Source organism: Danio aesculapii, chromosome 1 (genome assembly GCF_903798145.1).
Source record: "Danio aesculapii chromosome 1, fDanAes4.1, whole genome shotgun sequence".
Classification (NCBI taxonomy): domain Eukaryota; kingdom Metazoa; phylum Chordata; class Actinopteri; order Cypriniformes; family Danionidae; genus Danio; species Danio aesculapii.
In genome coordinates this window covers 5,950,360-5,976,919 of record NC_079435.1, presented here as the reverse complement: position 1 = coordinate 5,976,919, position 26,560 = coordinate 5,950,360, and the positions used below count along the sequence as shown (strand labels likewise).

Below are 26,560 nucleotides of genomic sequence, written 5' to 3'. Positions count from 1 at the left end.
ATCGGGCTCAGATGCCTTTACCTGAGCACTAGTGTGGACCGAGAACTAATTCAACAGATACTGACAGATTCAACATCCACAATGTTTTGGGGTGTCTCTGATTTTTTCCAGCTACTCTCCTCATCACATTCGCGGGGGTTTTCTGGACTCCGTGCGTTTTACTGATAGAATTTCAGGTAAGAAGAACAATATTATTTATGTTCGAGATGATTTAAGTTGACTTTAGCAAACAAGCCATTTTATGATCATTATATAACTTCATGCAGCACTGTTTCATTTATAATAGGTTAATATATTGCATATAAACCAGATTAAAACACAACAATTTCTTCATAATAATCCTAAAGTGAAACTAGAGTTTAAACGCAGTTAAGTTTTAATGTCACCGTATATATGCTAGGCTAATATGCAGTTTTATTCTCTCACAAGTGTTATTTCGACACATAAATCGTACATAAGTGTTCTGAAGAATATCCCCAATGCGAGAAAAGCAAGCATGCAGCGTCCGTCACTGTATTTGAGGTCTTCAGACTGATGCTATCAGTGTGAGAAATGATGTTTTAACAATGTTTTTGTAGTGAGACTTTCCACACATCTTCAAGTTCAGTGCGTTTTGTCCTTGTCAGTTCTGACGGTAAATATTATGAACTTACCATGCAGCAGGTCTACACATTTATAGTATGAAGTTAAGCCTATTTATCTGCCAGAAGAGCTGTCACACATTTGTAAAAATTATTTACATCAGCCATCATTTCAGCATTATTAAGCAGTAAATAGTAGCTAATAACAAACAACGAGGTAAAGGTTTATAACACACTTAGCTATTAGTTTCATCAAATACTGTTAGTACTAAATAGTTTAAATATCTAACATTTAAGATATGTGACAGCTCCAATCTTGCTCCCTGCACTGAGAATTGCTCTATATTTACAGTTGAAGTCGGAATTATTAGCCCTGTTTATTTTTCCCCCCAATTTCTGTTTAACGGAGATTTCTAATCATAAGAGTTTTAATAACTCATTTCTAATAACTGATTTATTTTATATTTGCCATGATGACAGTAAATAATATTTGACTAGATATTTTGCAAGACACTTCTATTCGGCTTAAAGTGACATTTAAAGGCTTAACTAGGTTAACTATAGGCAGGTTAGGGTAATTAGGCAAATTAATGTATAATGATGATTTGTTCTGAAGACAGTCGAAAAAATATATAGCTTAAAGGGGCTAATTTTGAGCTTTAATTAAAAAAAAAAATTAAAAGCTGCTTTTATTCTAGCCGAAATAGACTTTCTACAGAAGAAAAAATATTATCAGACATACTGTGAAAATTTCCTTGCCCTGTTAAACATCATTTGGGAAATATTTAAAAAAGAAAAAAACATTTCAAAGGGGGGCTAATAATTCTGACCTTAACCGTACATTATAAATGCTCATACGGTAGTTGTGGTTTTATATTGGTGTTGTTTGTTGGAAGTGTGAACTTGAAGAAATAATATACTATTTGTTGACTTTAACCAATGAGCCTCAATTAGATGTCAACAGAATACAAAAGTAAAAGTAATTAACCTTCACTGAAATCAAATCAGCCCTCTTACACTGTAATTCAAGATTATAACACACTTAGCTATTAGTTTTATCATGTGAAACTAATACTGTTAGTACTAAATTCTTTAAATCTAATATTTACGATATATGACAGCTCCAATCTGGCTCCCTGCACTGAGAATTACTCTATAAGTATATTACAAATGCTCATTGTTGTGGTTTTATATTGATGATGGTTGTTGGAAGTGTGAATTTGAAGAAATAATATACTGTTTGTTGAATATTAACCAATGATTACAAGCCACAATTGGATTTCAACTCAATATAAAATTAAAAGTAATCAAATCAGCTCTCTTACACTGTAATCCAATCCTTAAGTTCAGAGCGTTTCTTACTTGTCAATTCTGATGGTAAATATTATGAACTTACCAGCGGCAGGTCTACACGTTTAATGTATGAACTCAAGCCTGTTTGTCTACCACGGGACTATTAGCTGTTAATATTATTAATAAATTATCAATCGTGTGACAGCTTTTCAGCATTATTAAGCAGTAAAAAAATAAGGGTAAAAGATATTACACACTTAGCTATTAGTTTAATCGTGTGAAACTAATTCTGTTAGTACTAAATTTTATAAATATCTAACATTTAAGATATGAGAAAGCCCTATCTCACTCCATGCACTGATAATTGCTCTATACGTATATTATAAATGCTTAGTTGTGGTTTTACATTGGTGACACTTGTTGAAAGTGCGAATTTGCAGAAATAATGCACTGTTTGTTGGACTTTAACCAATGATTACTAGCCAAAATTGGATGTCAACACAATATAAACTTAAAAAGTATGTTGACAAATCAAATCAGCTCTCTTACTATATTTCGACGTGCTATAGACAGATTTGGTTGAACTGTGCTGAAATTAAAAGAAAATGAGACTTCTAGATCAATCAATGCAATCATTGTCAGAGTTAACTGTATGTGTGTGTTTTTGTAAAACGATCGCCAACCTGACTTTACCAAGTAGGACATGTTGCTGGATTAACATCTATGTTGATCCTGGAACAACAATCCAATCAGCCAATCAGAATTAAGGGATACGTTTACGTTTATGTTAGATTTACGGTTAGGGTTATGCACTTCTGCATGAATGTTAGTATTATTTCCCTCTGATTTTGGGAATAATTTACAGTTATGGTTGGGATTAGGGGTAGGGAATAGGTATGGATTACATTTTCCCATATAAATGATGTTCCAGGATCAACATAGATGCTAATCCAGGATCGATCGTACTTGGTAAAGTCATGACATGTGTAAGACGAAAGCTTGAAAAGGCTTATTTGGTCCAGTAGATATCAATACACTGATTCCATATTAGTGGAACGCATATCCAATAGTTTTAATGCACTCGCTGGTTGTGAGGCATAAAGCGTGCTCGGCTTCTGTGCAAGATTGAGGAGAATAACAAAACAAGCAGCATTCGCTGTGTCACTTTAGTTGTGTGGGTTTGCGTTTTTTGGCTCTGATCTTTATAGCCGAGGTGTGATCATCTGCACTGATTCACTCTCTCTGATCTCTCGCTCCAAGACAAACACGTCCAAATGAAGTCAAGACATAAATGACAAACAATGCACACATACAGAAAAACTGACTTCATAGCTTCTCCATTATCTCTCTCTCTCTCCTCCTTCGCGTGAGACCAGGTTGAATAGATTTTTCAAGGGCTTATAAAAGGGAAGAATAAGACATGATATTACTTTTTGCTTGTCGAGGAAGGAGGTAGGCAAGTTTGAAGGCATTCGGAGTATAAGAAAATGTTGTGTTGGGTTCAAAATTAAGCATTATTGCAGACATTATGCAGTATTTTTTTGCTGGTTGATTGGTAAAAATTTATTTTAAGGGTCCAAAATAATGCATTAGTTAAGCGTTAATTAATGGTTAATTTGTTCACAATTAAGCACTAGTTAAAAACAAAAGCACTAGTAAATAATGATTCATTAAACATTTGAATGGTCCCAAATTATGCATTAGTTAAGCATGAGCAAACACACCATTCATGATTAACTGAACAAAGCCATTTTAACCAACATTTACAATTTGATGAGCCATATGTTATTTCCTTGATTTATTGTGTAAGTTAACTGAACAACAACCTAGTGATTGTTTAATTACTGATAGTTTGCAATTCTATATGGCTAAAATCGTGTGATAAACACAGTTTAACCTCATGTCCTCAAGTTAAAGTTATGTCAACGTTTATAATGGCACTTGAGTTATATTCAGGTTTATTGACAAGCTAATTAAGGCTAAAATGTCATCAATACAGTGCTAATAAATTATATTTGCCCTCCTATTCTAAAATGAAAGTTATATCCACTTTAAACTTAATTATTGACTAAAACAAGCTAATAATTAAGGCTAAAATGTCGTTAATACAGAGCTAATAAAGGATATTTGATCCCCTATTCTAAAGTGAAAGTTATATCCACATTAATTATGGCATTTATTGGGGAATATTCAAGTTTATTGACTAAAACAAGATCATAATTAAGGCTAAACGTTCAATAATACAGTGTTAATGAAGGTTATTTGACCCCCTATTGTAAATATGAAATATCATCACAGTAAATATGATAGAAAATTATGTTATATATAATTAATAGACATTATGGGATGTTTTTTTCATAAGTTGTTTACATTAAGACGTTTTATTTAAAAAAAACAAATGTTACACACATACTGTTTGCAATGGAATGCAAAAACTTTGAAGCTCAATATCTCCAAATCATTCAGAACGCAGACAGAACCTTATAACTCCAAGGCGACGATTTATACTTCTAAGTATTTATTTGGGGGTGCTCAGATTTCCCGGGGCCGCTTACCTTGCTTATTGGTTAAATCCACCCCTGCATTTAGTCATTTAGCAGACCCTTTTGTCCAAAGTGACTTCTTGTTTAATCGCTGAATGCCTGCTCAATTGGAAGAGGCAATAAACACGTGCTAATTAAGTGCTATAAAGTGAACTATTAGTGCTCAGAGAATAAAGTGCTAGAATAAGGGGGAGGTTTATATATATATATATATATATATATATATATATAGAGAGAGAGAGAGAGAGAGAGAGAAGTGTTTCTATAGGTGGTTTGTCAAGCCCACTCACCTGTGTGAGGCACACTTTATAAATGCACAATTTCTTTTTGTGCTGAACTGTAAAAACGTGTCCAGTGCAAGTGTCTATTAAAGTACCAAAGACTGTTTTCTACAGGTGGTTTGTCAAGTCCACTCACCTTTTAGTTTCTAACACTTTATTTTTTATATCTCCATCCATTCCAGATCCAAAATGGAGTCGTTTAACCAATCCAGGGGGGCGGGGCTCATCCAAGGGGATTATAACTCCTCCTCCGGTGGACTGGTATTTCCAGAAACTTCCTTTGGGAATTACACCGCCAATGTGTCTGATCAAAGCATGCCTTTCCAAGGCAGCAGCACAATGGTCACCGCAGTCATATCTTTCACAGTGTTCATCGTCGGACTCACTGGCAACACTCTGGCCATCTACGTTGTTCTGCGCTACGCTAAGATGAAAACGGTCACAAACATTTACATTTTGAACCTAGCCGTGGCTGACGAGTTGTACATTTTGGGTTTGCCGTTCCTCACGACACAAAACGTACTTTCGTACTGGCCGTTCGGCTCATTCCTTTGTCGTGTTGTGATGACGGCAGACTCACTTAATCAATTCACAAGCATCTTTTGCTTGACAGTGATGAGCATCGATCGCTATTTAGCAGTGGTGCATCCAATCCGTTCCACTAGATGGCGCCGGCCACGAGTAGCTAAAGCTGTTAGTGCAGCGGTGTGGGCGTTTTCCTTTATCGTTGTTTTACCGGTGGTGATATTCTCCGACGTCCAGGACACTTTTAACTCATGTAACATGAGCTGGCCGGAGCCACGAGACATCTGGTCGACAGCGTTCATACTTTACACAGCGACGCTTGGATTTTTCGGCCCCCTGCTGGTCATCTGCATGTGTTACCTTCTTATTGTAGTTAAAGTGAAGTCGTCTGGTGCACGCGCAGGATTTACGAAGCGCAGGCGCTCAGAGAGGAAGGTGACCCGCATGGTGGTGGTGATCGTGGTGGTTTTTGTCCTCTGCTGGCTGCCGTTCTACATCATCAACATCGTAAACCTGGTGATCATTCTGCCGGAGAACAGCTGGATGGCGGGCGTGTATTTTTTCGCCGTCATCCTATCGTACGCCAACAGCTGCGCCAATCCGGTTCTCTACGGGTTTCTGTCCGACAACTTCAAGCAGAGTTTCCGGAAGGTGCTGTGTGTGCGCAAGGCCAATGGCGTGGAGGACGGCGATCCCAGCCTGCCGCGCACCGAGAAAACCACCACCAACGACTCGTTCCTCACACCTCGAAACAATGACTTTAACGGACACGTGCAGGGCAGCCAGGTACAGTCACTCAAAAACACATCACAAACACTCACTTAAAATATACATGTTAACAGAAGGAGTTCAGTGCTCTTATTGTGGTGTACTTCTGTCTAGTCAAGGGACAGTTCACCCAAATGTGACTTGTTTACTCAATTTTTTTAAATTTCTTCTGTTGAACACATAAGATAGAAGATCAAAGCTGGAAATCTGTAACTGCTGTCTTCCTTTGTAAGAAAAACAAATACTATGGAAATCAGTGATTACAGGTATTTTTTTAGCTTTCTTCAAAATATCGTCTTTTTGTGCTCAATAGAAGCGAAGGGTGAAGCGAAGGGTGTGTAAATTATGACTTTTTTGTGGTTAAATTATGTCTTTAAAGGGCTAGTTTACCCAAAAATAAATATTAGCCCATGATTTACTCACCATTGATGCATCATAGGTGAATGTATGTGACTTTCTTCTTTTAGTTATTAAAAAAGTGCCTTTGTTGCTCTACAACAGCAAAGTGCAGATGTTTTTTTAAGTGAAGTTTCATAAACCAATTTCGAGAGGAGCACGTGATATGATTGAGCACGCCTGGCCACTCATCAGTAATCAGTAATAATCCAATCAGAGTGATCCTAGTTTACTATAAATGGATCTTTTTCTCCCTAATGTTTTATCTTCGTTTGGAAGAATCCCCCCTTCCACCCCTTCTCCTCCTTTTACTCCCTTTTCTAAAAGGGGGAGCTCTCGAGACCTACCTGATCTCGGATCTCCTGATATGCTTATCGACCGGGCGGGAGCCCTGGGCTCAAATATCTCCGAGCTCAGGGTTCTCTCCCGGGACAGCATGCCAAACCTGCTTTATACGCTAAGCATATCTAAGTGGGAACTCTTGAAACAGTGCAAAAAAGTCCTATAAAACACTTTCATCCATGACGACAATTGCCAAAGCCATATCACCCTGCATCCCAAGACCGGTTACTCACAGCTCGTTTACTGTCAATAAAATACATTATTGGATTGTGTTATTTTTCAATCTGTATAATCTAAGTTAAGTTCATTTTAAAAAAGTCTTACAAAATTACTTAATATTTAATAAAATAACGAAGAATTTTAGAGCAATTTTCGGCAAGTGCATTGAGGCTTGTCAGTTTTGGCCTAGAATTTAAATTTAGGTTGAAGCCCTAATTAATCACCTTTTATTGAATTCTAAAATTTAAAATGCATCCATTCTAAAATGGATTTTTAAAAATAAGAAAGAAAAACATCCATATTTAAAACTTTATAAACTTTCAAAAGAGTGATTGTCCAGTTGGTGGATGATGTAGGATGTATGTGCTGTTTAGGCATCCGCTACGCTAGGGCTGGTAAATTTGGCCTAAAATCAAAATCTCGATTAATTGAACATTTTAATTCAATTACGATTAATGATTGATTCTTTTTTTTTTTGCCCTCATAGTTCACTGACAGGTTTCGTACAGTAAATATGCTCATATATTGCAAGTCAGAGATTTTTTTAATGAAGGTGCATTACTTGATTTTAAAATAATTGTAGGAAACACACACCACCTACTATCTATGGCTACGTTCACACTGCCAGGCTAAATCTGATTTTTCTCCGATCTGATTTTTTTGCATGGCTGTTCACACTGCCCTTATAAATGGCCAATATCAGATTTGCAGTGTGAACAGATCATGGTCCTAAACTGATCCGCATGCGCAAAAGTATAGTTACGGACAGCACAAAATGTCTAATTATGCACACGTGATACTGTATGAATTAAGCAAGTTGTCAGATCATGCTTATATGATTATTGCTATTTTCACAGACAACTGTGGTGTATTTTAAGAACTGTAAATGATTGTTCTGCTACTACTAATGTGTATAAACACCTAAGATGCCTTGAGGCCGAGTAAATCCTGAGCAAATTTGAATTTGTGTGAACTTACCCTTAAAGCTACAGTCACATTTACACTTTTACCATTCAAAATGCAGTCATTTCAATACTAATCAATGGAATAAAGAATTTCCCATCACTACTAAAGATTAAAGGGATAGTTCAGGCCAAAAATGTAAATTTACTCACTACTTAATCACCATCAAGTCTCCATTGGTTTCTTATTTCTTTTGAACACAAAAGAAGATATTTTGAAGAAAGCTGCAAACATTTATAGTAGAAAAAGCAAATACTATGGAAGTGAATGGTTACAGGTTTTCTATTCAGAATATCTTCTTTTGTCTTTAACAGAAGAAAATGAAATAGGTTTGTAACAAGTGAAAGTTGAGTAAAAGATAGAATTCTCATATTTGCGTGAACTATCCCCTTTACCAACACAGGCTCATTCTGGGAACGTAGTCCCTTGGACGTTTCTGGAGATTGCGAAATACATCCCGGTAGGTACGTATTTTTGCAGTTTTTGTTTTCGCGAATCAATGAGAGGCCGCTGTGCGCACTTTTTCCGCATCTCGAACGTCTCTCGCGAGCGCTGTTCGCACCTGCACCGTTCTCGCGTAAACCCGCCAGAGGCCGCTGTCGAACGACCTTCTGCCTGTCTGCCTGGATGACAGAATGATTGACCGTGAGACCGGCCAATCGGCTGACCCACCCTCCTCCTTCCCTAAACCCAACCAACGACAATTCACAAAAGCCGCCCAGAAAAAGAAAAGCCCTCGTCTGATTTTACCACGTTTTCGGATTTTGACCACATTCTCACACTGTGATGAACTTGTTTGCTTTATTTTTTGGATTTTGTTTTTGTTTTCTTACCTGATTTCTGGAACCGCTCTTCCCCAGACTCGAACCCAGTCGTTGTCGTGGTCAGCCCCTCTCTGCCCCTCGAGTCTGCCGACGTACACGAAGAGCTAACCGGACAAACTGTGGCGGGAAAACCCTCCACACGTTCCCTGCCGTAAATACCTCTGGCTACGTATTTCGCGGTCTCCAGAAATGTCCACGTGACTACGTTCTCAGAATGAGCCTGGGTTGCCTTTTACACACAGATTTGGCAAATAGGTTGATGTTACTCATGTGAATTCACCGAACGGATCAGTGGAAAGTTGTTTGGTTTAGAAAGGACACTGATCTGGGTGACATGTTTCCGGTGTGGGCTCACAAACTGATGTTTCCAGGGGTTCCGGGTCAGAAGGATCAGGCCTAAAAATGAAATCTCTCAAATGAATCAGGGAGCTGTGGGTGGAGAGATGCTGACACTGTCCATCTTAGTCCCATTGAGCAGTGTAATAAAGCTGTCCTATTGCTGGAAAACTGTAGGGACTCCTGTTGTGTGAGAAAGAGAAAGAGTCAGTAAATAAAGGGATTCGGTTTCAGTTTATCTCCAAAAATGAACAGATGAGAGAGCCGGCTGTTTATATAAGCTTCCGGCAACAGAAACAACAGAACAAAAACACTAAAACTGCCTACTGAAGCACCAGGACGCACAATGTTTGTTTATGTGTATACGCAGTCGTGTGAAAAAGTTTGGACGCCCTATATGAAATTCCAGTTTTTCCATATCAGAACATTCAAAAATGATCTGAGATCTTATTATTTGGGAAATAATTTAAATATTGATACACTGAATGACATTTTAGAGTGTGTGTTATGTAAAATCAAGGTAAAAAAAGTGTATACAGTTGAAGTCAGAAGTATTAGCCCTCCTGAATTATTATGTTTATTTTCTCAATTTCTGTTTACTGGAAAAAAATATTTTTTTCAACACATTTCTAAGGTAATAGTTATAATAAGTCACTTCAACACATATTTTATTCTGAAAAAGTAGCCCTATATACATTTCTGGAGATCTCAGATTATGTAGCCAGAGGTAGGTATGGCTGTATTTAGTCTTTAAAACAAACACTACGACCTTTGCCTCTATGTGGACAGCTTTTCCGCTGTTACCAGTTTGCCCAGTGGCTCGCCATGTATGTTGGCGGACTTGTGACGTGGAGCGGAGTTGACTGCGACGACAGGGTTGGAGTCCAGTAAAGAACAGTTCCAGAAAGCTGGTAAAACAAAAAATAAAATAAACAAGTAAATAACAGGGTGAGAACATGATAAGATCTGAAAACGTGGTAAAAATCAGGTGGCCATGTTGTTACATACACTGTTGGTTTGGTTTAGCGAAGAGTGGGTGCTGGTCAATGGGTGCTTTTCAAAACACTGTCGGTTGGGTTTAGGGAAGGGGGTGGGCTCTGGTCAATCGGTGTTTTTGAAAACACTCTTGGTTAGGTTTATGGAAGGGGGCGGTTGCTGGTCAATCGGTGCTTTTGAAAACACTGTCGGTTGGGTTTAGGGAAGGGGTGGGCACTGGTCAGTCAGTTCTTTTGAATCACTATTGGTTGGGTTTAGGGAAGGGGGTGGGCGCTGGTCAGTCAGTGCTTTTGAAAACACTGTTGGTTGGGTTTAGGGAAGAGGTGGGCGCTGGTCAGTCAGTGCTTTTGAAAACACTGTCGGTTGGGTTTAGAGAAGGGGGTTGGCACTGGTCAATCGGTGCTTTTAAAAACACTATCGATTGGGTTTAGGGAAGGGGTGGGCGCTGGTCAGTCAGTGCTTTTGAAAACACTATAGGTGGGTTTAGAGAAGGGGGTGGGCACTGCTCAATCTGTGCTTTTGAAAACACTGTTGATTGGGTTTAGAGAAGGGGGTGGGTGCTGATCAATCGGTGCTTTTGAAAACACTGTCAGTTGGGTTTAGGGAAGGAGGATGGTGGGTCAGTCGATTGGTCGGTCAGTCAGTCGACAGCAGCCTTTGGTGGATTTATGCGAGAAGAGCAGGCGCGAATGGCACTTACTAGAGAAATTTGAGATCTAAAAAGCGTACACAGCAACCTCTGGTGGATTCGCAAAAACAAAATGCAAAAAACTTACCTCCTGGGATGTATTTGGTGCTCTCCAGAAATGTATATAGGGGTATGTATTAAGAATGAGCCTGGGTTGAATTTCTAATAACTGATCTTTGCCATGATGACAGCACATAATATTTGACTAAATATTTTTCAAGATACTAGTATACAGCTTAAAGTGACATTTAAAGGCTTAACTAGGGTAATTAGGCAAATTAGGTTAATTGGGCAAGTCATTATCTAACAGTGGTTCATTCTGCAGCCAGTAATATTGGATAAGGGGGCTAATATTGATCTTAAATGAAGAACAAGCCGAAATAAAACAAATCAGACTTTCTCCAGAGGAAAAAATATTATAGGAATCCTGTAGAAAATTCCTTTAAACATGTTCTGTTAAACATAATTTGTGAAATATTTGAAAAAGAAGAAAACCACAGGAGGGCGAATAATCTTGATTTCTACTGAATTTTTAATAATCTTGATTTCTAAAAAACTCATATTTTTTCCACCAGAATATTTAAAATAAAAATAAATCTAAATGCTTAAAATGAGCACTTGATGACCATTTAAGACTGATTCTAAGTGTTGAGAATAGAGAGTTGAGTGGTTTTGTGTCCCGCAGAGGAGTTTGGATCAACATGAAGGCGAGTAAATGATGTTTTTTATGGTGAACTGTTTCTTAAAGCGCTCTTGTAGGAGAAGAAGAAAAACAAACGTTTGGTTGGGGCCGGTTGGTTTTTGGCCCTTGGCTTTGCTGTGTTTGTGAAATCTCTGAAGATTACAAACATGCTGAGAATTTCACATTGGATACGGCTGCTGCCAACATGTTGCTCCTTCCTCACTCCCCAAAGAGACCAGCTCACTGAAATTGATTTAGAGCGCAGCAAATGGACTGAGCGGGAGAGAGAGAGATTGTGTGTGTGTGTGTGAGAGAGTGTGTGTGTGTGTGTGTGTGTGAGAGAGTGAGAGTGTGTGTCTGTGTAAGTGTGCATTAGAGTGTGTGTTCTAGCGTGTATGTTTTTATGTATGTGTGAGTGTAAGTATAAGTGTGTGTGTATTTGTGTGTGTGGATGTGAGTTTGTCTGTGTGTGTGTACTAGTGTGTATGTATTGTTGTATGTTTGAGTGCATGTATGAGTGTATATATGCATTTGAGTTTGTGTATTGGTGTGTGTGTGTGCTTTAGGGCATGTGAGTTTGTGTCAGTACTAGTGTATATGAATTGGTGTGTATGTGAGTGCATGTGAGTTTGTGTGTGTGTGTGTGTGTACATATGTGTGTGTATATGATTGTGTACATATGTGTGTGTATATGATTGTGTACATATGTGTGTGCGCACATGTGTGTATATGAGTGTGTGTATGCTTGTGTACATGTGTGAGTGCATGTGTGTGTATATGATTTTGTACATGAGTGTGTGTGCACATGTGTGCGTACGAGTGTGTACATATGTGTGAGTGTGCATATGTGTGTGTGCACATGTGTGTATGAGTGTGTGTGTATGATTGTGTACATGCGTGTGTGCGCACGTGTGTGTGTATATGATTGTGTACATGTGCGTGTGCACGTGTGTGTATATGAGTGTGCGTGTATGATTGTATACATGTGTGTATATGATTGTGTACATATGTGTGTGTGCATATGAGTGTGTGTGTGTGATTGTGTACATATGAGTGTGTATGATTGTGTACATATGTGTGCGTGTGCATATGTGTGTATATGAGTGTGTGTGTGTTTTTAATTGTATACATACATGTGTGTGTATATGTGTTTGTGTGTGTGTGTATGAGTGTGTACATATGTGTGAGTCTGCACGTACCTGTATACGAGTATGATTGTGCACATTTGTGTGTTTGTGCATGTATACATGTGTGTGTGTGTGTGTGTGTCTCTTCCTGTCCGTCAGTCATAACCTCCTTTAGTGCCCTCAGGGAAAACAGCCCTCATATGTTCCCAATAAACATTCCCAATGTCCACGTCTGTTAGCATCTATATGTGTGTGTGTGTGTGTGTGTGTGTGAAACCTGAAGAAACAGGACTGAGTGCTTGCATGAGCAAACACCATATAATGGTGTAAATCACAGTAAGTGCCAGTCATCAGAGTGTTTCCTCATGACATCATCTCACATGTGTTAGTTTATAGTTTTGAGACAACTATTGAAACGGAAACGGTCAAGCAGCAGTCAGAGCAGCTTTTGACCAGCGATGGAGATACTTTTATTGAAATTACAGAACTATTTTGATGATAAATGCTTATTATAATAAACTATAATGTGAAGAGTTCAGATGCAAAAGCCAGTAAACGCCTCTTCCACCAAAAAATGAGCTAATGACATTGAGTGAATGCTTTAGGCACGTAGTACATGTTCAACAAATAGATTTGCTTCAAATCATCTAAATCCCATCATCAGCGCATTCAGAAATAACAGTTTGTTGGCAAAAGCCTCTAAACGCCACTTGCCTTTGACAGCAGAAGCCGATATATCCCAAGAACCAATCAGAAGGCGCGAATCCAATCATATGTGTTCAATGTAGCAGAGCGCTGATACGTCAGCTTTATGAGGAGACTCTTTTATTTCGCTTTCGGTTTTTAAAAGACGGAGTTTGATGAACTGGATGAGCCTGTCCTACTGTCATTGAATGGCAAATGAAAACGTCCCTTACCTCAAAACTCTCTGCATTATAAGGGAAACACACTGTACAGTCAGAAGTGTAGCATGCATTCATAAATGATTTTTTGCGCCGCGACGTTACTTTGAATGAGTCTGATTTACTATAAATTAAACGGCAGCTCCATTTCACGATAGACAGTTAAGATGCCGTTCTTTTATCCCACGTGGATGCTCTGAGGTTAAACAAGAGACCAAGACCTTGAGTATGGTGAGAATGAATGAATGAATGAATGACAGCTTCTAAAATTGTCTGAGAGGCATCTCCTTTTGCCCAGTAGACATGCCTTGTGTTTTATTTGCTAATGCAAGCTCTGTTTTAAAAGAGAACAGTATTATTATATTAAAAGAGTAATATTATTTTCATTACTTCACAAACAGTTTCTTCCCTCAGGCAATCCATCTCATTATTGATGATAATAACTGTGGAACCAACATCACTACTTGCCATACACTTTTATACACATATACACTTATTTAACAACACACTTTACATGCCATTTTGCACATAACAGCTGCACATATAACGTTGTATATAGTAATATACCTGTACACACACTTGTCAATTTGTATATTTGCATTCACTACTTACTTCTATTTTTTAAATATATTTATTATCTGTTTTTTGTCCTGTCTCTGTTATCCTGTTGCACTGTAGAAGCTCTGTCACCAAAACAAATTCCTCGTATGAACATACCTGGCAATAAAGCTCTTTCTGATTCTGATTACCTATACGTCTGATAAGCTTTTTATATTAATAGACAATGCACAGATGTTTCACAATGTTTTTACTCTACATTATTTGAATCTACCAAGCTTAGCTTACAATGTTTACACTGCTCTACTTACATTAAATCTAAATCTCAAATATCAGAAATGACAACAGATAGTTACGATTTAATTACCGTCAGTTTTAATGTTATTGATGAACGCGCTTACTTTACAGATTTCATTTCCTTCTGCTTTTTCCATGGTTTATCACAGTGGAATGAACCGCCACTTACTTGACAGATTTATGTATTTTAGATGGTTTGTGTGTGTGTTTTATGTTTGGTAAAATAATTTCTAATGGCATCTTTAATAATTTTTCAGCTAAATACACTCTCCTGTCCCAATATGTGAATTTAGAGGTTTTTGCATAAAAATCAGACGTGGATTTAGCTGGTTTATATGCAAAAGAAAATTTACCTTGTTAAAAACCAAAGAATTGTCTAAAGTGACATTTTTGAAAAAAAAAAGTGATTTTATTTACTAGCTAATAATCTTATTATTACATATAAAATGAAACTTCTAAACCTAATTATAGGAGCCTAATGGAAAATGCTCATTTACAAGAGGTCTGATGGATTTAGAGGGTTTTGCATCTGAACTCTTCATGTGTTTAATAATATGTGATGTTTTATAAACAAATTTCGGGAGGAGCACGCGCAGAAGTTTCAGTATCAAATACGTCATTGACAATTATTCTATTATCCAATCAGTTCTTGACCAAACCCCTATATATATACCAAAGCTGTCTAACCTGCAGCATCTTACGACTTTAGCATCCCTCCACCACCCCGTCACCTCACCTCTTAAGCATTACAATCCCGGGGGGAGCGTTCTGGGGCCGGGCTAGATACTTCGCTCGAATCCCTATTCCTCTCTGTTTCCTGATAAGGGGAATAACTCCAGTTTGGGTGTCTTCCCCGAGCTCAGAGCCCTCTCCCCGGACAGCACGCCAAATACGCTTTATTCTGAAACTATTGCAAGTGTGAGCTCGTGACACAAAGTCTGCATGAACTGGAAGCTGCGACATATTTTTTCCCCTCCGTATTGTGAATCAGTTCACCACAGGAAATGAACCACCAATTATCCCAGTATATGTTTTACACAGCGGATGCCCTTCCAGCTGCAACCCAGTACTGGGAAACATCAATGCACTCACATTCACACACACACTCATACACTACGGACAATTTAGCTTATCCAATTCACCTAGAGCGCATGTGTTTGGACTGTGGGGGAAACCGGAGCACCCGGAGGAAACCCACACCAACACGGGGAGAACATGCAAACTCCACACAGAAATGCCATCTGACCCGGCCGAGGCTCGAACCAGCGAGCTTCTTGTTGTGAGGTGAATTTTTTTGGCTTTTATTTGGACTGATTGACGCCAATGAAGAGACGAGGCTTTTGAAAAATGTAACACTACGATGGTGTAAAAACGGTGTAACTGTGTTAAACACTCTCATCATTATTTCTGAAGTGTGTGGTTGGCCGAGCTGCACTTGACTGTTCCGCTCATCTACACACACTTTTAGCAGCTGTGTTTGATCATATCGCTCAGTTCTGCTAAAAAGAGATGATGAAACGGAGGAACCGCAGTGTGTTACAGTTCATCCTGACCATGTGAACCATTCGGGAATATGACTGTGTGTGTGTGAGTGTGAGAGAGAGAGAAAGAGAGTGTATGTGTGTGTTAATACATGTCTCTGTGTGTGCATTTGCATGTGAATGTGTGAGCATGAATGTGTGTGTGGGTATGTATTTGCGTATGAGAGCGTTCATGTGTGTGTAAGCAAGCGTGTGTAGATTGTGTGTGAGCATGTATGGGTGTGTATGAGCATGTATATGTGTGTTTGTGTGTGAACGAGTGCATTTGCATGTGAGTGTGTGAGAGTGAATATGTGTCTGTACTGAATGTGTGTGTATTAGCATATGAGAGCGTGTTTGTGTGTGTAAGCAAGCGTGTGTAGATTGTGTGTGAGCATGTATGGGTGTGTATGAGCATGTGTGTGTGTGTGTATGAACGTGTGCATATACATGTGAATGTGTGAGCGTGAATATGTGTCTGTACTGTGTGTGTATGTATTTGCGTATGAGAGCGTGTTTGTGTGTGTAAACAAGCGTGTGTAGATTGTGTGTGAGCATGTATGTGTGTATGAGCATGTATATGCGTGTGTTAATATGTGTATTGTATGTGTGTGTGTGTGTGTGTATTTGTGTATGAGAGTGTGTGTTTGAGCAGGTGTGTAGATGTGTGATTGTGTGTGTGTATAAGCATGTATATGTGTGAGTTTGTGTGAACGTGTGCATTTGCATGTGAATGTGTGTGTGAATCTGTGTGAGAGTGTGTATGTAAGAGTGTGTGTGGATGTATTATTGTGTGTGTGTGAATGTGTGAATGAGCATGAATTTGTTTGAGTGTTTATGCGTGTATGTGTGTTAATATGCATGTGTGAGTCTGTGTGCTTGTGTAAGTGTGTGTGTGTGTGTGTGTGTGTGTGTGTGTGTATGTGAATTTGCATGTGAATGTCTGAGATTGAATATGTGTGAGTGTGTGTGCAGGTTTGTGATCGTTTACTTGTATGTGTGTGTATGAGCATGTATATGTGTGAGTGTATGTGTGTATGTATTGTATGTGTGTGAGTGTGACTGCATGCGTGTGAGTGCATGCATATTTATGAGTGTGTGTGAATTTGTGCATTTGCATGTGAATGTGTGAGTAACAATATGTGTGTGTATGTATTTGTGTAGAGCCTGTGTGTGTGTGTGTGTGTGTGTGTGAGCAAGCATGTGTAGAGGTGTAATTGTGTGTATGAACATGTATATGTGTGAGTGTATATGCATTGTATGTGTGTGAGTGAATGTGATTGTGTGTAAATGAGCATGTATATGTGTATTAATATGTGTGTGCTTGTGTTTGTGAGTGTGTGTGATTGCATGTGTGTGAATGTGTTTCCGCGAGTGTGTGTGTGTAATTGTTTATTTGTATGAGCATGTCTGTGTGTGCATAGGCATGTTTGTGTGTGTGTGTGTGTGTGTGTGAGCATGTATGTGTGTGATTGTTTATGTGGGTGAGCATGTGTGTGTATGAGCGCTTGTGCGTGCATGTATGTATGTGTGAGCATGTATAAGTGTGTGTGACATTATTTATGCGCGTGAACATGTATATGTATTTGTGTATGACACATATGTGTGTGTTTTGTGTGTGTGTGAGAGCATATATAAGTGTGAGTGTATGTTTGTGTGTAAGCGCTTGTGTGTGAGTATATGTGAGTGTATGTGTAAGTGTGTGTGCATGAGGGTATCTGTGAACATGCATGCATGTGAGTGTGTGATTTGGAGTGTATTCCTCTGGGAGTGTGATCAGACACAGTGTATTCAGTGCAGAATCAGAGACTGAATGAAGACGGTCTTTGCTTTGATGGACATCCCAGCATCTGATCTTGGATCAATGTGAAGCGCCAGTGCCTTTAAGTCTTTATCAGCTGTAATGTGTGTGTGTGTGTGTGTCAGACGGGCTCTTACTGATGCCGGCTGTGATTGGTGGAGGCAGCAGACACACACTTGAGCCCTTTTCCAGCGCCGCTGCTTCACAGCTGGAACTGCAGGACAATTTATCTGCCTTCTAGATGTTTCCACAGCAGAGAAACTGGCGGATCCTTAAATCTGCTGATCGCCAACCAGGAGCCAATCATTACCAGCTGAGCTTTCCAGAACTACAGATTGCTCTGGGACAAAACCAAAAGTGCATCGCTTTAACTATAAAACAAAGCAAACGAACGTTTAAGAAAGAATGCTAGATAAAATTAAATACATTTGTAAATATAATTATACATATTTATATGGCCAAATTATTCATCATAAGTGCCACAAATATTAGAATTAAAATATGTAAGTAAATAGTGAATAAATTAATTAATATTTTTAAAAAATAATTGACAAAAACAATATATTTAAATAAAGACTCAGCAGCCACTTTATTAGGTACACCTTACTAGTACCGGGTTGGACCCTCTTTTGCCTTCAGAACTGCCTTAATCCTTTGTGGCATGGATTCAACAAGGTACTGTAAATATTTTGCTCCATATTGACATGATAGCATCACGCAGTTGCTGCAGATTTGTCGGCTGCACATCAATGATGCGAATCTCCCGTTCCACCACATCCCAAAGGTGCTCTATTGGATTGAGTTCTGGTGACTGTGGAGGCCATTTGAGTACTCAGTGACAATGAGCCCAAAGCGTGGCAAGAAAATATCCCCCACACCATTACACCAGCCTGAACTGTTGATACAAGGCAGGATGGATCCATGCTTTCATGGTGTTGATGCCAAATTCTGACTCTACGATCTGAATGTAGCAGCAGAAATGGAGACTCATCAGACCAGGCAATGGGTTTCCAATCTTCTATTGTCCACTTTTGGTGAGCCTGTGTGAATTGCAGCCTCGGTTTCCTGTTTTTAGCTGACAAGAGTGGCACCCGGTGTTGTTCTTCTGCTGCTGTAGCCCATCTGCCTCAAGGTTGGACGTGTTGTGTGTTCAGAGATGCTCTTCTGCAGACCTCGGTTGTAGCTAATGCTTATTTGAGTTACTGTTGCCTTTCTATCAGCTGAAACCAGTCTGGCCATTCTCCTCTGACCTCTGGCATCAGCAAGGCATTTCCGCCCACAGAACTGCCTCTCACTGGAAATTTTCTCTCTTTCGGACCGTTCTCTGTAAACCCTAGAGATGGTTGTGCCTGAAAATCCCAGTTTCCCATAGATCCCATATGGGATCCCATAGATCAGCAGTTTTCGAAATACTCACAACAGCCCATCTGGCACCAACAACCATGCCATGTTCAAGTCAGTCACTTTAATCACCTTTCTTCCCCATTCTGATGCTTGGTTTGAACTGCAGCAGATCGTCTTGACCATGTCTACATGCATTGAGTTGATCAGAAATTCGCGTTAACGAGCAGTTGGACAGGTGTACCTAATAAAGTGGCCAGTGAGTATTTATACTGTATACACACATATACAGTATTAAGTGTAACATTTAAATTTACCTACAGATATAATTAAAATGAGTCATGATAAATTTACCACTATATACTATATAATATAGTATAATTTTAATAATTGACAAAATATGCATGGCGGTTCATTCCGCTGTGGCGACCTCTGAAATAGAGACTAAGCCGAAGGAAAATGAATGAATGTGAACAATGTATGCATATATTGGTAATAATATAAAAAACTGCATAACTGAATACAAAAACATTAACTTATTAAAATATACCAATAAATTTATACATTTTTATCTAATAAATATGTGAAGAGTTCAGATGCAAAAGCCAGTAAACGCCACTTCCGCCAAAAAATGAGCTAATGACATTGAGTGAATGCTTTAGGCACGTAGTACATGTTCAACAAATAGATTTGCTTCAAATCATCTAAATCCCATCATCAGCGCATTCAGAAATAACAGTTTGTTGACAAAAGCCTCTAAACGCCACTTGCCTTTGACAGCAGAAGCTGATATATCCTGACGACCAATCAGAAGGCGCGAATCCAATCATATGTGTTCAATGTAGCAGAGCGCTGATACGTCAGCTTTATGAGGAGACTGTTTTATTTCGCTTTCGGTTTTTAAAAGACGGAGTTTGATGAACTGGATGAGTCTGTCCGACTGTCATTGAATGGCAAATAAAATGTCCCTTACCTCAAAACTCTCTGCATTATAAGGAAAACACACTGTACAGTCGGAAGTTTAGCATGCATTCATAAATGATGTTTTGCGCCGCAACGTTACTTTGAAGGAGTCTGATTTACTATAAATTAAACGGCAGCTCCATTTCACGAAAGACAGTTAAGATTCCGTTCTTTTATCCCACGTGGATGCTCTGAGGATAAACAAGAGACCAAGACCTTGAGTATGGTGAGAATGAATGAATGACAGCTTCTAAAATTGTCTGAGAGGCATCTATTTTTTTCCCAAGTAGACATGCCATGTGTTTTACTTGCTAATGCAAGCTTTGTTTTAAAATATAAATATAATCTATAAAACTATACATTATTTATATTACTTATTTTATCTATACGTCTGATAAGCTTTTTATATGAATGGACAATGCACAGATGTTTCACAATGTTTTTACTCTACATTATTTGAATCTACCAAGCTTAGTTTACTATGTTTACACTGCTCTACTTACATTAAATCTAAATCTCAAATATCAGAAATGACAACAGATAGTTACGATTTAATTACTGTCAGTTTTAATGTTATTGATGAACGCGCTTACTTTACAGATGTCTGCTTTTTTCCTCATCACAGTGGAATGAACCGCCAATTACTTGAAAGATTATACATTTTAATTTTAGGTGGTTTGTGTGTGTGTTTTATGTTTGGTAAAATAATCGCTAATGGCATCTTTATTGATTTTTCAGCTAAATACACTGTCTTGTCCCAATATGTGAATTCAGAGGTTTTTGCATAAAAAGCACTAGTGGATTTAGCTGGTTTTGACGCAAAAGAAAATTTACCTTGTTAAAAAAACAAAGAATTGTCTAAAGTGACATTTTTGAAAAAAAAAGTGATTTTATTTACTAGCTAATAATCTTATTATTACATATAAAATGAAACTTCTGAACCTAATCATAGGAGCCTGATAGAAAATGCTCATTTACAAGAGGCCTGATGGATTTAAAGGGTTTTGCATCTGAACTCTTCATATATTTTTTTACATCTACATTTAAATGTTAAAAATAATGCGCAAATAATCCATATTATTCAATGATAATAAAAATGATGCTATATAAATGTATGATTGAATAATAATAATCATATCTTACCTTCAAATAAAAATATAGCTGTGTATTTCATTTCTTATGAATGCAACACAGCCAGTGGAAATGTAGGCCAGGTTTTATCAGGGTTTCACAGATCCCGCATCCGCTCAGCATCTCCGGTGTCGCTGTTCCAGAAAAGGGTTAATTTTCCCAATCTGTCTCCCTCTCTCAGTTATGTGGAGCAGCAGCAGGGAATCTCAGAGCTGAAACCGAATTACAAGCACATTGTGCACAAGAACGAACATGTCATTGTAGAGAATGAGAAACAGGACGCTGGAAAACGGCTGAAAATGTTAGTCTTTGGCTCTTTTATTCTTACATGTGCAATTTAAAGTAATAGTTTGCCTAAAATAAAATTCTGCCATCATTTACTCACCATGATGTCGACACAAAACCTGTAGGCTGTCATTTTCTTGACAGAACACAAATGCTGGAGAAACTGGGGGTCTGAAAAACAGGGTCTGGAAAACATACAGTAAAGGCAGGATTTTCATTACTGTATGCTTAGACTGAGCCCACACTGTGATATTCAAAGGTCTTTGATTGCAGCTTTTTTTAGAGTGTATGAACATGATCCATGTGTTGTCGATGTCAGACTCAATAACAATCAAATGCAGCCAAAAATTGATGTCATACAGTAGAGCGGTGTTGACAAGTTGTTCGTGAAAATGGTTCTGAAAATGCCTTTCTGTTCTGAATCGACTCTGAGCTTAATTTTGAAAAGCAAATAGCTCTCAAGGCTAGTAGATGGCTCTGTAGGCTAGTTTGAACAGCAGCCAGCTATCTAGGCTAGTTTTGAACAGCTAATGGCACTCTAGGCTAGTTTTGGTAAGCAGATGGCGCTCTAGGCTAGTTTTTAACATCTCTAGACTCTCTAGCCTAGTTTTGAACAGCAGATGCCGCTCTAGGCTAGTTTTGAACAGCAGCTGGTGCTTTAGGCTGGTTTTGAACAGCAGATGCCGCTCTAGGTTAGTTTTGAACAGCTTATGGAGCTCTAGACTAGTTTTGAACAGCAGCTCGCGCTCTAGGCTAGTTTTGAACAGCAGATGGTGCTCTAGACTAGTTTTAAACAGCTGACGGCACTCTAGGGTAGTTTTTAACATCTCTAGGCTAGTTTTAAACAGCAGATGGTGCTTTAGGCTAATTTTTTAACAGCTCTATGCTATTTTTGAACAGCAGATGTCGCTCTAGGCTAGTTTTGAACAGCAGACGCCACTCTAGGCAAGTTTTTAACATCTCTAGGCTAGTTTTGAACGGCAGATGGTGCTTGAGGCTAATTTTTTAACAGCTCTAGGCTATTTTTGAACAGCAGATGTCGCTCTACACTAGATTTGAACAGCAGACGCCACTCTAGACAAGTTTTTAACATCTCTAGGCTAGTTTTGAATAGCAGATGGCCTCTAGGCTAGTTTTTAATATCTCTTGGCTAGTTTTGAACAGCAGATGGTGCTTTAGGCTAATTTTTTAACATCTCTAGGCTAGTTTTGAACAGCAGACGGCGCTCTAGACAAGTTTTTAACATCTCTAGGCTAGTTTTGAATAGCAGACGGCCTCTAGGCTAGTTTTTAATATATCTTGGCTAGTTTTGAACAGCAGATGGTGCTTTAGGCTAATTTGTTAACAGCTCTAGGCTATTTTTGAACAGCAGATGTCGCTCTAGGCTAGTTTTGAACAGCAGACGCCACTCTAGGCAAGTTTTTAACATCTCTAGGCTAGTTTTTAACAGCAGATGGTGCTCTAGGCTAGTTTTGAACAGCTGATGGATCTCTAGGCTAGTTTTTAACAGCAGATAGCGCTTTAGGCTAGTTTTGAACTTCTCTAGGCTAGTTTCAAACAGCAGATGGTGCTCTAGGCTAGATTTGATCAGCAGATGACACTCTAGGCTAGTTTTGAACAGCAGACGGCGCTCTAGGCTAGTTTTTAACATCTCTTGGCTAGTTTTGAACAGCAGATGGTGCTCTAGGCTAGATTTGATCAGCCGATGACACTCTAGGTTGGTTGTGAATAGCAGACGGCGCTCTAGGTTAGTTTTGAATAGCTGACCAATCGATGCAGAATCTATTTCTCAAAATATTTTCCGCCATTAACTCACATTCCGAATTGATAACTCAGAGTAACGACTAAACAATCTGTAGCATTAATTCTGCTCATAACACTCCTTGATAATAAAAGCAGAAAAAAATCTGTTTCAACATTTCCCCACAGTACTTCAAAGCCATCCCAGCAATTAAATCAGTAGATTCCTTGCTCATATTTTTTATTGATTCATTTATTTGTCTTAATTTTAAGTTCAAACGGTTCTACTTTGACATCAAACACTGGGTGTTTATTAATAAATGAACATAAACTGTTTTATTCAGTGACTTTTCCTGTTTATATTTTCAACATAGCATTGATACGTGTTAGTATTGTGATATTTGATGAGTGGTAAAACAGTGGTAAAGTGAATGTGGTGACAGCAGTAATCATGAGCACTACACACAGCAGTGCAGAGCTGCCACTGTCTGTTCTGTGTTTCTGCAGGATCTGCAGTTACAGTCTTGCATGAGCGCATCTGAGAAGCCTCCTCCTGCAAGACCCCTGATCATTGGCCAGTCCACACTCTAAACGCTGTTTCTCTCTCTGTCTGTCATCTTTATTCCGTCTCTTTCTCTGTGCTCTTACCGTCTGTCTGTTCATCCCTTCAAAATGTCTGTCTGCCTGTCTCTCTCCCTCCGACGGCTTATGGAAGGTGTGGCCTGAGCCTCAAGCCACGCCCCTGAATGTGCCAGTGACTCCGCCCACCCGCGCAGCAGAGCTCAGTCTTCACCCCGTGCCCAACGTGGCCACGCCCAGCTCCAGCCGTGACCTCTGACCATGTCCCAACAATGCCAGGATACTTGTTAGAGGTGGAGGAAACACCAGGGTCCACTCGGTCACGGAAAATCTGGAAGTATCAGGAGATTTTTCAGGCCTGCAAAAATCATGGACACTTCTATTTTGAATGAATTAGCTCTAAAGTGATTTATTTTACATTTTATTTTACTTCATAATTGAGGAATTATTAGCTGTGATTAAAACAAAAATCTAGTCTGAGATCACTATTGAAAATCTGTTTATTTTTAGAGTTTAATACGACATCTTTTTTTCATTTTATATAAAAATAAAACAAAAATGTAATGATGTTACGTACAATCAGGCCTTGACATTAACACCCTGCCAAATGCCCCCCTATTAGCCACTTTGGCTGGTTAAAAATAATTTTCCCTAAAAATTAGAATATTAGTTTAAGATTGTTTATTAATATATGTGCATATGTGATCTTAAAACCAAGAAGCAGCATGATTGATAACTGTTCGCATAAACAAAAGAAAGCAGGTGAATACCGAATGAGAGGATAATCAGGTGCACGGTAAGACACAAGTAATCCTCACTCACTAGCATTGTGAGCGAAGCACAGCTGATGTGAAGAGAAGAGTCCGAGTGCTCAACAGCTCCTGTTTCCTTGCACAAAACAACCGTGCCTGGAAACGCAACTGGTGCGATCATTTCTCTTTGATATAGATTGAAAAAAAATGGGCACTCGTGCACCCGCAGTCCTGCTGCTTTCAAGAGATCTCCAGATTTTTTGTAAGCCGCAGCGGTTGCCGCTTTCGCTTTAACCATTCTTTGAACAGATTATTACTAGGCCTAAGGTTAACCGTGTGCACGTGATTATCCTTTCACTATCGCACACAATGTTTTTCTCCTGCTTTCTTTTGCTTATAGTTATTTTTGTTAATGTGGTTTAATTATCATCCTTTATAATAATACTAACTTGGAGATTAACTCTCCATTTATCTATAGTTACCTGATGATCTGGGACCTTTAGCCTGGTCAGACTACTGCGTATAGTTTTATCTAAATGAGAATAATTTTTTTAAACGCCAATTGTTTTTTTAAGAACCTTTTTGTTGAATAAATAGTGTATCTATACAGCTTTATTTAGCTTGTTTTGACACGTTTTTAAAAATTTGTGGCAAGTAAATAATTCGTTTGGTGTGTCCAGAGAGAAAAAAAAAGGTAAATCATTAGCGTTGAGCCATAAAAAGTTGTGAAATTAAAAAAAAAATTTAGGAGGCATGTGGACATAACACATAATCTGAATCAAGTAACTTTAGCATGCCAAAGTCAAATTTATACATATAAAATTTATTTTCCCCAACAACAAAATTGTGGCTAGTGAAAATGGCGAGTGGCTAGTAACGTTGGAAAACTACTAGCCACAGTGGCTGGTGTTCAAAAAAAAGTTAATGTCAAGCCCTGCGTACAATATATGTACAAATCATGTAATTTACAAAATATTACTAACATTTTTATCTTTTCACAAAAAAACTAAACTGAATACCTGAAAAAAAAAACATGAAACCAAGTATGAAATAGATGTTAAGATTGTATGTATTTAAGATTTAATTAATATTACATGTATTTGAGTTAAATTTATTCTTAAATAGGAGCAAATGTTGGGCAGGACTTGATTTTGTCCATAGATGTACACACTAGATATCGCATACAGGCCCTGAGCATGCATCAATACTGCCGCCATATTGGTACAGTGCTCCCAGGACAAAAATAATTCAACTGCACTTAGTCAAGGTTAAAGCCAATCTGAAGATGCTGAATTTAGCGCTGTGTACGCGTGTAATAACATGCAAACAAAGAAAACAAAGCACAAAGGCAGAACATTTCATAGGTAAGATTTCGTTTTTTACGTTTTTGTATGTTACGAACTTTTGTGCTCAACGAGTAACGTTACTGATGATAATACAGTCACTTACTGCACTGACCATAAGGCACAGCAGCACCAACTCACATTAAATTCTAGGCTCATGCTAATAAAATCAGCAAACTATGTAAATTAAATATGACATCAAGACGCTGTGGTGCTAAAAACGTGTATTATTGTCGGCTAAGTGAAGTAACTACTAGTTTTTGAAGTAACTTATGAGGGTGTCTGATAACATAACAGTGCCTGCGCCTCAACGTGTATACTTTCCACCTAAACTATTGAATATTATAAATGTTATATACTATTTAGATCAGAAATGTGGATATATACATTGAGACACAGAGATATCGATGGTTCACATTAATCGTTTATAACGGAGATTCATTCACAAATGAATCGCTCCCTCTGTTAGAACTAGAAGTGAAAGCAGGAGAGGGGGTGTGTTATAAGACATGGATTAGATCAAATTAAACAGGGAGCGAGGATAATACATTTCCATGTGCACAAACACATGCTCTTTGTCGGTAATGCCTGTGCGATCTCTCATCCATCAATAAAGAAAAGTGATGTAAAATTATAATTTTCATCATTTAAATAAATATTTGCATACTGAACACAGGAAAACCTCCCACATTCATATTAAAGGAGTGCTACCCTGTACTAAAATGGCAGCTCTACTGATGCATTCCTTCCGATAGACACCAATAGCATAGCAAAACCTAATGTA

The 26,560-nt window shown here is 38.4% G+C and overlaps 1 protein-coding gene across 2 annotated transcripts; it reads left to right on the top strand.

Annotated features, from left to right (window-relative positions):
- LOC130223782 (somatostatin receptor type 5) lies at positions 1–24,272 on the top strand. 2 transcript variants are annotated; one of them, XM_056456423.1, is made up of 3 exons: positions 1–176; positions 4,881–6,009; positions 23,818–24,272. In XM_056456423.1, exons 2-3 carry the CDS (start codon positions 4,888–4,890, stop codon positions 23,938–23,940), a joined length of 1,245 nt encoding a protein of 414 aa, XP_056312398.1. In that variant the 5' UTR covers positions 1–176; positions 4,881–4,887; the 3' UTR covers positions 23,941–24,272. The 2 variants fall into 2 exon arrangements, with proteins under 2 accessions (XP_056312398.1, XP_056312399.1); XM_056456424.1 differs by having other exon boundaries at positions 23,610–23,911.
- Positions 24,273–26,560: the final 2,288 nt, after the last annotated feature.

Bases quoted from the DNA above. Each gene is read 5' to 3' on its own strand.
- LOC130223782 (XM_056456423.1), top strand. From the start codon at position 4,888: ATGGAGTCGTTTAACCAATCCAGGGGGGCGGGGCTCATCCAAGGGGAT. The intron at 6,010-23,817 runs GTACAGTCACTC...GGCTTATGGAAG, and splicing joins GACACGTGCAGGGCAGCCAG to GTGTGGCCTGAGCCTCAAGC.